We start from the raw sequence: 15,749 nt of genomic DNA, 5'->3' as shown, positions 1-15,749 counted from the left end.
CCAACTAAACAGTTTGACTTTGGGCTGAACCTAAAGACAGTGTCCAGGCAGTTCCCTGGTTTTCACCCTTTAACCCCTGTATGGGGATCTGGACTTTGCTGCAGAGAATCAACCAGGCCGCTACCTCCTGGAGTAGTCCTGCTGTAGTTGACAGCTGACCCACAGAGACATTGATGTGAAGCACGAAGGTCATAGTCTAAACACAGCCCACATTCAGGGCAGGATGAGTTTGTGCATATTCCAGATAGCAGTTCCAAGATCGGGCAAGCAGCAGAATTGATAGGCAGGCAATGTATGGTAGACGGGTAGTCAGAAAAGAGATCAGATCTTTGCTGGTTACTAAAGACTAGAAAACCTCGAAACTCTGGCAAAGCTAAAAAGGGAGGCTGATCAGCGCCTCAGTGATCGGCTGGACATTGAGCAAAAGGGAAGGATTAACCACTTCAACCCCGCTAGCTAAAACCCCCTTAATGACCAGGCCACTTTTTACACTTCTGCACTACACTACTTTCACTGTTTATTGCTCGGTCATGCAACTTACCACCCAAATGAATTTTACCTCCTTTTCTTCTCACTAACAGAGCTTTCATTTGGTGGTATTTCATTGCTGCTGACATTTTTACTTTTTTTGTTATTAATCAAAATGTAACGATTTTTTTGCAAAAAAATGAAATTTTTCACTTTCAGCTGTAAAATTTTGCAAAAAAAAACAACATCCATATATAAATTTTTCGCCAAATTTATTGTTCTACATGTCTTTGATAAAAAAAAAATGTTTTGTAAAAAAAAAAATGGTTTGGGTAAAAGTTATAGCGTTTACAAACTATGGTACAAAAATGTGAATTTCCACTTTTTGAAGCAGCTCTGACTTTCTGAGCACCTGTCATGTTTCCTGAGGTTCTACAATGCCCAGACAGTAGAAACACCCCACAAATGACCCCATTTCGGAAAGTAGACACCCTGAGGTATTCGCTGATGGGCATAGTGAGTTCATGGAAGTTTTTATTTTTTGTCACAAGTTAGCGGAAAATGATGATTTTTTATTTTTATTTATTTTTCCTTACAAAGTCTCATATTCCACTAACTTGCGACAAAAAATTCAAAATTCTAGGAACTCGCCATGCCCCTCACGGAATACCTTGGGGTGTCTTCTTTCCAAAATGGGGTCACTTGTGGCGTAGTTATACTGCCCTGGCAATTTAGGGGCCCAAATGTGTGAGAAGTACTTTGCAATCAAAATCTGTAAAAAATGACCGGTGAAATCCGAAATGTGCACTTTGGAATATGTGCCCCTTTGCCCACCTTGGCAGCAAAAAAGTGTCACACATCTGGTATCGCCGTACTCAGGAGAAGTTGGGGAATGTGTTTTGGGGTGTCATTTTACATATACCCATGCTGGGTGAGAGAAATATCTTGGCAAAAGACAACTTTTCCAATTTTTTTATACAAAGTTGGCATTTGACCAAGATATTTCTCTCACCCAGCATGGGTATATGTAAAATGACACCCCAAAACACATTCCCCAACTTCTCCTGAGTGCGGCGTACACTCAGCCGGCTTCAGTTTCGCTACTGCGCATGCGCCCGCCAGCCTTACATACTAGCGCAGTTACAGAAGATGCCGGGCACATGCGCAGTAGCGAAACTGAAGCCGGCTGAGTGTACGAGCCGGAGCCGGGATCGCGCTGCAGCAGCCCTTTACTGCGCATGCGGGCTGGGATCGCGGTCCCGGCACTGAGATCCGGCGTGTCAATAAAGGCGGCGGGAGGTGGGGAGAGCAGGATTGGAGACGCATAGGCCGCTGCCCCCTTGACTTCAAACCTGACATGAAGCAGGGGGCAGCGGCTGAATAAAACATCGATTTCTCAAGGAGGCCAGATGCGGCTAAACGATCAAAGAGTGCATTAGGAAACTACTCTGCAGCACTATAAGGTACTATTACCAGCTTAGTAAGCGATTTTTTGGTGACAGGTTCCCTTTAAGGTGTAAACAAAACTAAAAGTTTAATCCCGAAATTACTATTGGTCGTGTGGGTGGGGAGCAAGAAAACGTACTTTTGTCATTTACTGGTACTACCCGATTTCTCCTGTCTGCCGAGGTGGCGCTACAGTCAAGAACTGTGGAAATCTAGGTATTTATCAACAGTGGGGCAGGGATTAACCTGATTGATGGACAGTTTGTTTGTATTCATGGGTTGACTACTAGTGCACTAGAGAGAAGCATTTCTGTCTTTGCAATTGATTATGCACCTCTTACCCAAAAATGCCTGTCCCAGGTGGTGAATGACCTTCATCTAAAGAGTGGGTGATTTCCATCAAGAATCTGTCTCCTGTTATGTGTTGGAGGGTCTGCCAGCTCCGTTGGTGTTGGGTCTACCATGTTTAAGCAGACATAACCCTACAATCAACTGGCATGCGAGACAGATTCTCGATGGAGTGATTTTTGCATGGACAGCTGTCTTAATGCGTCTTTCTCTGTGGTCACCACTAAACCTGCACCCTCGTTCATTTCCGAATTTTCTGATGTGTTTTCCGAGAGTGGAAACCAGGAGTTACCCCCGCGTCGGGAGTATGATTGTCCCGTTAATATCATTCCTGGAGCTAAACTGCCCAAATCTCGGTTGTATAATCTTTCGGAGCCCGAAAGAAAGGCTATGCAAGAGTATATTACTGAGAACTTGGTGAAGGGTCATATCAGACCATCCAAATCCCCAGTGGCTGCTGGATTTTTCTTTGTAAAAAAAAAAGGTGATACCCTTACACCATGTCTAGACTTCCATGAGCACAACCGTATTTCTATCCGCGATCCTTACCCCCTTCCTTTGATTAGTCAGATTGTTGATGCCAAGGTGTTCTCTAAGGCCTCTTTCACACGGGCGAGTATCCCGCGCGGATGCGATGCGTGAGTTGAACGCATTGCACCCGCACTGAATCCGGACCCATTCATTTCTGTGGGGCTGTTCACATGAGCGGTGATTTTCACGCATCACTTATGCGTTGAGTGAAAATCGCAGCATGCTCCTCTTTGTGCGTTTTTCACGCAACGCAGGCCCCATAGAAGTGAATGGGACTGCGTGAAAATCGCAAGCAAGTGCGGATGCGGTGCGATTTTCACGCACGGTTGCTAGGAGACGATCGGGATGGAGACCCGATCATTTTTATTTTCCCTTATAACATAGTTATAAGGGAAAATAATAGCATTCTGAATACAGAATGCATAGTAAAACAGCGCTGGAGGGGTTAAAAAAATAAATAAAATAATTTAACTCACCTTAGTCCACTTGATCGCGAAGCCCGGCTTCTTCTTCTGTCTCCTTTGTTGAATAGGACCTGTGGTGAGAATTAAATACAGGTAAAGGACCTTTGTTGACGTCACTCCGGTCATCACATGGTACGTCACATGATCTTTTACCATGGTGATTCACCATAGTAAAAGACCATGTGATGACCGGAGTGACGTCATCAAAGGTCCTTTACCTGTATTTAATGCTCACCACAGGTCCTATTCAACAAAGGAGACAGAAGAAGAAGCCGGGCTTCGCGATCAAGTGGACTAAGGTGAGTTAAATTATTATTTTTTAACCCCTCCAGCGCTGTTTTACTATGCATTCTGTATTCAGAATGCTATTATTATTTTCCCTTATAACCACGTTATAAGGGAAAATAATACAATCTACAGAACACTGATCCCAAACCCGAACTTCTGTGAAGAAGTTCGGGTACCAAACATGCGCGATTTTTCTCACGCGAGTGCAAAACGCATGACAATGTTTTGCACTCGCGCTGAAAAATCGCGCATTTTCCCGCAACGCACCCGCCTCTTACCCGGGCCAAAAATAAGACGCCCGTGTGAAAGAGGCCTAAGGGGGGGCATATAATCTGGTAAAAATCAGGGAGAGGGATGAGTGGAGGACGGCATTTAATACCCCTGAGGGTCATTTTGAAAATCTGGTAATGCCCTTTGGGTTAAACAACGCTCCAGTGTTTTTTCAACACTTTATCAATGACATCTTTTATCATCTGTTGTTGTATATGTGGATGACATACTAATTTATTCTCCAGACATGGAGACTCATCAGGATCATGTGAGACAAGTGTTACTGATCCTAAGGGCTGTTTCACACGAGCGGATGGCGTGCGTGACATCCGCTCCGTGAAAGAGTGCCAAGACCCGATGCAGACTGCAGTTGTCACTGTGATTTCGTAGTAAAAAGGTCACAGAGAGGCACGGAGCATTATCAGTCATGTTACTGCTCCGTGCCTCTGCAGTCTGCATCGGGTCTTGGCACTCTTTCACGGAGTGGATGTCACGCACGCCATCCGCTCGTGTGAAACAGCCCTAAGAGAGAATAAATTGTTTGCTAAGATGGAAAAATGTGTTTTTGCTGTTCAGGAAGTGCAGTTCCTGGGTTACCTGCTCTCTACCTCAGGTTTTCATATGGATCCCGAGAATGTCCGTGCGGTGTTGGAATAAGATCGACCCGAAAATCTGAAAGCCCTTATGTGGTTTTTGTGATTCACCAACTACTACCGTAAATTCATCTTGAACTATTCAACTGTGGTTAAACCTTTAACAGACATGACTAGGAAGGGGCTCGATTTCTCTGTTTGGTCTGAGGCGGCATTACTAGCTGTGAAGGAATGTTTTGCTTCAGCCCCTATTCTGGTGCAACCGGACGTGTCTCAGCCATTCATTGTAGAGGTTGGGAGCAGTTTTGTTGCAAGGTCCTTCACCCAGTAAATGGCGCCCATGTGCTTCGTTCTCTAAAAAAACTTTTGACTGCTGAAATAAATTACGATGTGGGTAATAGGGAACTGCTGGCCATTAAGTTGGCTTTTGAAGAATGGCGCCATTGGTTGGAAGGAGCAATTCATCCTATTACGGTAATTACTGATCACAAAAATCAGGCTTAACTTGAGTCGGCTAAACGACTGGATCCAAGGCAGGCCAGATGGTCGCTGTTTTTCCCCAGATTTAACTTCATTGTCACCTACCGCCCTGGGGTTAAGAACATCAAGGCGGATTATCTTCATAGGGGTGGCACTATATTTACAAAATATATACACAAAAGTCATACGAGCTCTTGTAGCAGAGACGTAGGAACTAGCCACAGGGCCCCATAATGCTCGGATTGATGTGACAAAACAGTTATAATGATCACAGTGATGTCACAGTACAGAGATAATAAACACAGTGATGTCACAGTACAGGGATAATAAACACAGTGATGTCACAGTGCAGGGATAATAAACACAGTGATGTCACAGTACAGGGATAATACACACAGTGATGTCACAGTACAGGGATAATACACACAGTGATGTCACAGTACAGGGATAATACACACAGTGATGTCACAGTACAGAGATAATAAACACAGTGATGTCGCAGTACAGGGATAATAAACACAGTGATGTCACAGTGCAGAGATAATAAACACAGTGATGTCACAGTACAGGGATAATAAACACAGTGATGTCACAGTGCAGGTATAATACACACAGTGATGTCACAGTACAGGGATAATAAACACAGTGATGTCACAGTACAGAGATGATAAACACAGTGATGTCACAGTACAGGGATAATAAACACAGTGATGTCACAGTACAGGGATAATAAACACAGTGATGTCACAGTACAGAGATAATAAACACAGTGATGTCACAGTACAGAGATAATAAACACAGTGATGTCACAGTACAGGGATAATAAACACAGTGATGTCACAGCACAGGGATAATAAACACAGTGATGTCACAGTACAGGGATAATAAACACAGTGATGTCACAGTACAGAGATAATAAACACAGTGATGTCACAGTACAGAGATAATAAACACAGTGATGTCACAGTACAGAGATAATAAACACAGTGATGTCACAGTACAGGGATAATAAACACAGTGATGTCACAGTACAGAGATAATACACACAGTGATGTCACAGTACAGGGATAATAAACACAGTGATGTCACAGTACAGGGATAATAAACACAGTGATGTCACAGTACAGGGATAATACACACAGCGATGTCACAGTACAGGTATAATAAACATACGATGTCACATGACAGGGATAATAAAGACAGTGATGTCACAGTAGAGAGATAATAAACACAGTGATGTCACAGTACAGGGATAATAAACACAGTGATGTCACAGTACAGGGATAATAAACACAGTGATGTCACAGTACAGAGATAATAAACACAGTGATGTCACAGTACAGAGATTATAAACACAGTGATGTCACAGTACAGAGATAATAAACACAGTGATGTCACAGTACAGGGATAATAAACACAGTGATGTCACAGTACAGGGATAATAAATACAATAATACAATCTACAGAACACTGATCCCAAACCCGAACTTCTGTGAAGAAGTTCGGGTACCAAACATGCGCGATTTTTCTCACGCGAGTGCAAAACGCATGACAATGTTTTGCACTCGCGATGAAAAATCGCGCATTTTCCCGCAACGCACCCGCCTCTTATCCGGGCCAAAAATAAGACGCCCGTGTGAAAGAGGCCTAAGGGGGGGCATATAATCTGGTAAGGATCAGGGAGAGGGATGAGTGGAGGACGGCATTTAATACCCCTGAGGGTCATTTTGAAAATCTGGTAATGCCCTTTGGGTTAAACGACGCTCCAGCGGTTTTTCAACACTTTATCAATGACATCTTTTATCATCTGTTGTTGTATATCTGGATGACATACTAATTTATTCTCCAGACATGGAGACTCATCAGGATCATGTGAGACAAGTGTTACTGATCCTAAGGGCTGTTTCACACGAGCGGATGGCATGCGTGACATCCGCTCCGTGAAAGAGTGCCAAGACCCGATGCAGACTGCAGTTGTCACTGTGATTTCATAGTAAAGAGGTCACAGAGAGACACGGAGCATTATCACTCATGTTAATTCTCCGTGCCTCTGCAGTCTGCATCGGGTCTTGGCACTCTTTCACGGAGCGGATGTCACGCACGGCATCCGCTCGTGTGAAACAGCCCTAAGAGAGAATAAATTGTATGCTAAGATGGAAAAATTTGCTTTTGCTGTTCAGGAAGTGCAGTTCCTGGGTTACCTGCTCTCTACCTCAGGTTTTCATATGGATCCCGAGAATGTCCGTGCGGTGTTGGAATAGGATCGACCCGAAAATCTGAAAGCCCTTATGTGGTTTTTGGGATTCACCAACTACTACCGTAAATTCATCTTGAACTATTCAACTGTGGTTAAACCTTTAACAGACATGACTAGGAAGGGGGTCGATTTCTCTGTTTGGTCTGAGGCGGCATTACTAGCTGTGAAGGAATGTTTTGCTTCAGCCCCTATTCTGGTGCAACCGGACGTGTCTCAGCCATTCATTGTAGAGGTTGGGAGCAGTTTTGTTGCAAGGTCCTTCACCCAGTAAATGGCGCCCATGTGCTTCGTTCTCTAAAAAACTTTTGACTGCTGAAATAAATTACGATGTGGGTAATAGGGAACTGCTGGCCATTAAGTTGTCTTTTGAAGAATGGCGCCATTGGTTGGAAGGAGCAATTCATCCTATTACGGTAATTACTGGTCACAAAAATCAGGCTTACCTTGAGTCGGCTAAACGACTGGATCCAAGGCAGGCCAGATGGTCGCTGTTTTTCCCCAGATTTAACTTCATTGTCACCTACCGCCCTGGGGTTAAGAACATCAAGGCGGATTATCTTCATAGGGGTGGCACTATATTTACAAAATATATACACAAAAGTCATACCAGCTCTTGTAGCAGAGACATAGGAACTAGCCACAGGGCCCCATAATGCTCAGATTGATGTGACAAAACAGTTATAATGATCACAGTGATGTCACAGTACAGAGATAATAAACACAGTGATGTCACAGTACAGGGATAATAAACACAGTGATGTCACAGTGCAGGGATAATAAACACAGTGATGTCACAGTACAGGGATAATAAACACAGTGATGTCACAGTGCAGGGATAATAAACACAGTGATGTCACAGTACAGGGATAATACACACAGTGATGTCACAGTACAGAGATAATAAACACAGTGATGTCACAGTACAGAGATAATAAACACAGTGATGTCACAGTACAGGGATAATAAACACAGTGATGTCACAGTGCAGAGATAATAAACACAGTGATGTCACAGTACAGGGATAATAAACACAGTGATGTCACAGTGCAGGTATAATACACACAGTGATGTCACAGTACAGGGATAATAAACACAGTGATGTCACAGTACAGGGATAATAAACACGGTGATGTCACAGTACAGAGATAATACACACAGTGATGTTACAGTACAGGGATAATAAACACAGTGATGTCACAGTACAGAGATAATAAACACAGTGATGTCACAGTACAGGGATAATAAACACAGTGATGTCACAGTACAGGGATAATAAACACAGTGATGTCACAGTACAGAGATAATAAACACAGTGATGTCACAGTACAGAGATAATAAACACAGTGATGTCACAGTACAGGGATAATAAACACAGTGATGTCACAGTACAGAGATAATAAACACAGTGATGTCACAGTACAGGGATAATAAACACAGTGATGTCACAGTACAGGGATAATAAACACAGTGATGTCACAGTACAGGGATAATAAACACAGTGATGTCACAGTACAGAGATAATAAACACAGTGATGTCACAGTACAGAGATAATAAACACAGTGATGTCACAGTACAGAGATAATAAACACAGTGATGTCACAGTACAGGGATAATAAACACAGTGATGTCACAGTACAGAGATAATAAACACAGTGATGTCACAGTACAGGGATAATAAACACAGTGATGTCACAGTACAGGGATAATAAACACAGTGATGTCACAGTACAGGGATAATAAACACAGTGATGTCACAGTACAGAGATAATAAACACAGTGATGTCACAGTACAGGGATAATAAACGCAGTGATGTCACAGTACAGAGATAATAAACACAGTGATGTCACAGTACAGGGATAATAAACACAGTGATGTCACAGTACAGGGATAATAAACACAGTGATGTCACAGTACAGAGATAATAAACACAGTGATGTCACAGTACAGAGATAATAAACACAGTGATGTCACAGTACAGGGATAATAAACACAGTGATGTCACAGTACAGGGATAATAAACACAGTGATGTCACAGTACAGGGATAATAAACACAGTGATGTCACAGTACAGGGATAATAAACACGTGATGTCACAGTACAGGGATAATAAAGACAGTTATGTCACAGTACAGAGATAATAAACACAGTGATGTCACAGTACAGGGATAATAAACACAGTGATGTCACAGTACAGGGATAATAAACACAGTGATGTCACAGTACAGAGATAATAAACACAGTGATGTCACAGTACAGAGATAATAAACACAGTGATGTCACAGTACAGGGATAATAAACACAGTGATGTCACAGTACAGGGATAATAAACACAGTGATGTCACAGTACAGGGATAATAAACACAGTGATGTCACAGTACAGAGATAATAAACACAGTGATGTCACAGTACAGAGATAATAAACACAGTGATGTCACAGTACAGAGATAATAAACACAGTGATGTCACAGTACAGAGATAATAACACAGTGATGTCACAGTACAGAGATAATAAACACAGTGATGTCACAGTACAGGGATAATAAACACAGTGATGTCACAGTACAGAGATAATAAACACAGTGATGTCACAGTACAGGGATAATAAACACAGTGATGTCACAGTACAGGATAATAAACACAGTGATGTCACAGTACAGAGGATAATAACACACAGTGATGTCACAGTACAGAGGATAATAAACACAGTGATGTCACAGTACAGAGATAATACACACAGTGATGTCACAGTACAGGGATAATAAACACAGTGATGTCACAGTACAGAGATAATAAACACAGTGATGTCACAGTACAGAGGATAATAAACACAGTGATGTCACAGTACAGAGATAATAAACACAGTGATGTCACAGTACAGGGATAATAAACACAGTGATGTCACAGTACAGGGATAATAAACACAGTGATGTCACAGTACAGAGATAATAAACACAGTGATGTCACAGTACAGAGATAATACACACAGTGATGTCACAGTACAGAGATAATACACACAGTGATGTCACAGTACAGAGATAATAAACACAGTGATCTCACAGTACAGAGATAATAAACACAGTGATGTCACAGTACAGAGATAATAAACACAGTGATGTCACAGTACATGGATAATAAACACAGTGATGTCACAGTACAGATATAATAAACACAGTGATGTCACAGTACAGGGATAATAAACACAGTGATGTCACAGTACATGGATAATAAACACAGTGATGTCACAGTGCAGAGATAATAAACATACAATGTCACATGACAGGGATAATAAAGACAGTGATGTCACAGTAGAGAGATAATAAACACAGTGATGTCACAGTACAGAGATAATACACACAGTGATGTCACAGTACAGGGATAATAAACCCAGTGATGTCACAGTACAGGGATAATACACACAGTGATGTCACAGTACAGAGATAATAAACACAGTGATGTCACAGTACAGGTATAATAAACATAGCGATGTCACATGACAGGGATAATAAACACAGTGATCTCACAGTACAGAGATAATAAACACAGTGATGTCACAGTACAGGATAATACACACAGTGATGTCACAGTACAGGGATAATACACACAGTGATGTCACAGTACAGAGATAATAAACACAGTGATGTCACAGTACAGGATAATACACACAGTGATGTCACAGTACAGGGATAATAAACACAGTGATGTCACAGTACAGGGATAATACACACAGTGATGTCACAGTACAGAGATAATAAACACAGTGATGTCACAGTACAGAGATAATAAACACAGTGATGTCACAGTACAGGGATAATAAACACAGTGATGTCACAGTACAGAGATAATAAACACAGTGATGTCACAGTACAGAGAAAATACACACAGTGATGTCACAGTACAGGGATAATAAACACAGTGATGTCACAGTACAGGTATAATAAACATACAATGTCACATGACAGGGATAATAAAGACAGTGATGTCACAGTAGAGAGATAATAAACACAGTGATGTCACAGTACAGAGATAATACACACAGTGATGTCACAGTACAGGGATAATAAACCCAGTGATGTCACAGTACAGAGATAATAAACACAGTGATGTCACAGTACAGGTATAATAAACATAGCGATGTCACATGACAGGGATAATAAACACAGTGATCTCACAGTACAGAGATAATAAACACAGTGATGTCACAGTACAGGATAATACACACAGTGATGTCACAGTACAGGGATAATACACACAGTGATGTCACAGTACAGAGATAATAAACACAGTGATGTCACAGTACAGGATAATACACACAGTGATGTCACAGTACAGGGATAATACACACAGTGATGTCACAGTACAGAGATAATAAACACAGTGATGTCACAGTACAGAGATAATAAACACAGTGATGTCACAGTACAGGGATAATAAACACAGTGATGTCACAGTACAGAGATAATAAACACAGTGATGTCACAGTACAGGGATAATAAACACAGTGATGTCACAGTACAGAGATAATAAACACAGTGATGTCACAGTACAGAGAAAATACACACAGTGATGTCACAGTACAGAGATAATAAACACAGTGATGTCACAGTACAGAGATTATACACACGGTGATGTCACAGTACAGGGATAATAAACACAGTGATGTCACAGTACAGGATAATAAACACAGTGATGTCACAGTACAGAGATAATAAACACAGTGATGTCACAGTACAGAGAAAATACACACAGTGATGTCACAGTACAGAGATAATAAACACAGTGATGTCACAGTACAGAGATTATACACACGGTGATGTCACAGTACAGGGATAATAAACACAGTGATGTCACAGTACAGGATAATAAACACGGTGATGTCACAGTACAGAGATAATAAACACGATGATGTCACAGTACAGAGATAATACACACAGTGATGTCACAGTACAAGGATAATAAACACAGTGATGTCACAGTACAGAGATAATAAAGGATAATAAACACAGGATAATACACACAGTGATGTCACAATACTTGGATAATTCTCACAGTGATGTCACAGTACAGTAATAAGACTTAGAATGATGCACTATAACACTAATGTAGTACTGTGCACAGTGATGTCACAATAGTCGGATAATGCTCACAGTGATGTCACAGTACAGGTGTAAGACTCAGAATGATGTAGAATGCACTGCAGTGTCTTTTCCATTTGTGATCTTTCCTGCTCCCTCTGTTTGATAACCCTAAAGACAGTAGAAACACACATGACTACAGGTCTGTTTGTAGTCTGTCACCATGGAGACATAAAGGTCTATAATATAGCAGCTGTATGAAAATGAATTGCCAATGACATCCTTACATTATAGCTCAATTCTTATTAAACTGACAAGAATATGACTTTAATAAGTGTTTATAAGGTCAGGAGACCAGAGATAAGAGCTACACAGATGACGGGCTTGCAAACAGACTGATTTTTAACCCCTGTTTCTCTGAAACAGCTGAACATTTTTGATGAAGCCCAATTGAATAAATGGTTTGTAGCCCAAAATGAGTAAAATGCAATCATAAAACACTGCCCTCGAAGAAAGATGCACATAGCCTTTAAGCTTTTTTTTTTATGTAATAGCAGACGATGCAGGGGTTAATGGGATTTAGCGCTCTCTCGTGAGCCTGCTTAGGTCTGTATAATGAATGAGCGTAGATGCAGCGTATACTGGGAGCTGTGGGTTTATTCTTGGCTTCAGAGTTCTTTGACTGGTTCGCACTATTCAGATGAAATGGCTGGCTGGCGAGGCACTCGGGGGATCATCCCGCTGCCAAGTAAAGTCGTTCTGTTCGGATGCCGAGATACATCTGTAATCTTGTCTTTTGTGATCAACAATGGGCATGCGAGGCTGACTAGTAACTTATTATTTATTGTGCATCCCCGGCCTCTGTGGGGACCGAGTCTGAGAAAGAACAAAGCTCCTCGCATCCAGCAGAACTGCAATAACTGCATTTTTAAAGAATCTGCAACTGGCGGGCTAAGTGCAGATGTCGAGAGAGGGGCGAAATTAGGTCATAACAAAGCAGACTTTAAATGTAAATTGCGTCTTCTGGAAAAAAAAAAACAATCTCATCTGTTACAAAGTCCAGGAGAATAGTGGAGCTGGTGGAAGGAGAAAACTGCGCCAGAGAGGGCGGAAGATTGATGCTCATTATATTATCAAGCAATACGGGGAATCATAAGACAATAAAATAATGTTACTGCGGCTAAATGAAAAGGAAGAGAAAGCGGGAGGTTTTACTGGGGAGGATCGGTGGTGGAGAGGTCTGCAACAGGAGGAGGAGGAGAGTGGTCTACACATAGAGACAAGCCATACACATCCTACACACGACCATACAGACCGCTACATAGGGGCACATATACACACATACAGGCAGCCATATAGACCGCTACATAGGGGCACATATACACACATACAGGCAGCCATATAGACCGCTACATAGGGGCACATACATATACATACAGGCAACTATACAGACCGCTACATAGGGGCACATATATACACATACAGGCAACTATACAGACCGCTACATAGGGGCACATATACACACAACCATATAGACCGCTACATAGGGGCACATATATACACATACAGGCAACCATATAGACTGCTACATAGGGGCACATATACACACATACAGGCAACCATATAGACTGCTACATAGGGGCACATATACACACATACAGGCAACCATATAGACTGCTACATAGGGGCACATATACACACATCCTACACCATACAGACCGCTACATAGGGGCACATATACACATACAGGCAGCCATATAGACCGCTACATAGGGGCACATATACACACATACAGGCAGCCATATAGACTGCTACATAGGGGCACATATACACACATACAGGCAACCATATAGACTGCTACATAGGGGCACATATACACACATACAGGCAACCATATAGACCGCTACATAGGGGCACATATACACATACAGGCAGCCATATAGACCGCTACATAGGGGCACATATATATACATACAGGCAGCCATATAGACCGCTACATAGGGGCACATATACACACATACAGGCAGCCATATAGACTGCTACATAGGGGCACATATACACACATACAGGCAACCATATAGACTGCTACATAGGGGCACATATACACACGTACAGGCAACCATATAGACCGCTACATAGGGGCACATATACACACATACAGGCAACCGTATAGACTGCTACATAGGGGCACATATACACACATACAGGCAGCCATATAGACCGCTACATAGGGGCACATATATATACATACAGGCAGCCATATAGACCGCTACATAGGGGCACATATACACACATACAGGCAGCCATATAGACTGCTACATAGGGGCACATATACACACATACAGGCAGCCATATAGACCGCTACATAGGGGCACATATACACACATACAGGCAGCCATATAGACTGCTACATAGGGGCACATATACACACATACAGGCAGCCATATAGACCGCTACATAGGGGCACATATATATACATACAGGCAGCCATACAGACCTCTACATAGGGGCACATATACACACAACCATATAAACCACTACATAGTGGCACATATACACACAACCATATAGAGCGCTACATAGGGGCACATATACACACATACATGCAACCATATAGACCACTACATAGATACACATACGAGCAACCATATAGACCGCTACCAGATGCACATATACACACATACAGGCAACCATATAGACCGCTACATAGGGGCACATATACACACATACAGGCAACCGTATAGACCTCTACATAGAAGCACATATTACATACATACACGCAACCATATAGACCGCTACATAGATGCACATATATATACATGCCATATACACACACGGATACAATTGCAAACCAACCTAAATCAGACTTGAGATAACGTGTGGTACTTTTTAATTTTCCATGATCTTTTCTGTGACTTTTCTGTTTCTTTGATTCTTTTTCTTTTGTGCCTTTAGGACGGTGACCGTGTCTAACCGAGATGCCGACCTCGTCCACTTAGAGACTAAGACCCCGGAAGGACGTAAGTGACATTTGCTTGCACATTGATGCCATGTATTGTGCATTTCTGCATCTTACACAACCAATTTACTACAACTCTGCAAACCCCAGCCTTGCTGTGCCTAACTCACTAACCCTAGTAACCCTAGTAGGTCTATGCATGTAACCATTCTAGTACTTATTCTACTAACCCTAATCCTGCTATCCTTAACTCGCTAACCCTGGTCAACCCTACTTTACTAACTCCAGGCATGTACCCCTACTACTCCTAACAATACTAACTCTGACCCCAGATCATGAGTAAGAACCTTATGATTGGAAACATGCCGATCTGACGGGAGGTATCGGGAGGTTTTGCGCCTTCATTGTTGCGAGTGCCATGGAATAAAGACAAAGCAACCTTTTATACCTACTACGTGACGGAAGTTTTTCTTAGAAGGTTTAACTCTGACCCTGCCATTCCTAACCCACTAACCCTAGTAAGCCATATCCTAATAACCGCAAACCTATAAATACTAATAACTCCTACCCT

The 15,749-nt window shown here is 42.0% G+C and overlaps 1 protein-coding gene across 1 annotated transcript in view; it reads left to right on the top strand.

Moving 5' to 3' along the window:
• Positions 1-15,749, top strand: part of LOC122942245 (VPS10 domain-containing receptor SorCS1-like) — a 578,027-nt gene that overhangs the window by 422,549 nt on the left and 139,729 nt on the right. The window contains exon 6 of the mRNA XM_044299747.1: positions 15,175-15,239. Coding sequence (XP_044155682.1) covers positions 15,175-15,239 — 65 coding nt within the window. The remainder of the gene's footprint in view (positions 1-15,174; positions 15,240-15,749) is intronic.

This window comes from Bufo gargarizans, chromosome 6, assembly GCF_014858855.1.
Source record: "Bufo gargarizans isolate SCDJY-AF-19 chromosome 6, ASM1485885v1, whole genome shotgun sequence".
NCBI classification, from domain to species: Eukaryota; Metazoa; Chordata; class Amphibia; order Anura; family Bufonidae; genus Bufo; species Bufo gargarizans.
The sequence above is the reverse complement of the archived record's forward strand: the minus strand, read 5'-3'. Positions and strand labels throughout refer to the sequence as shown.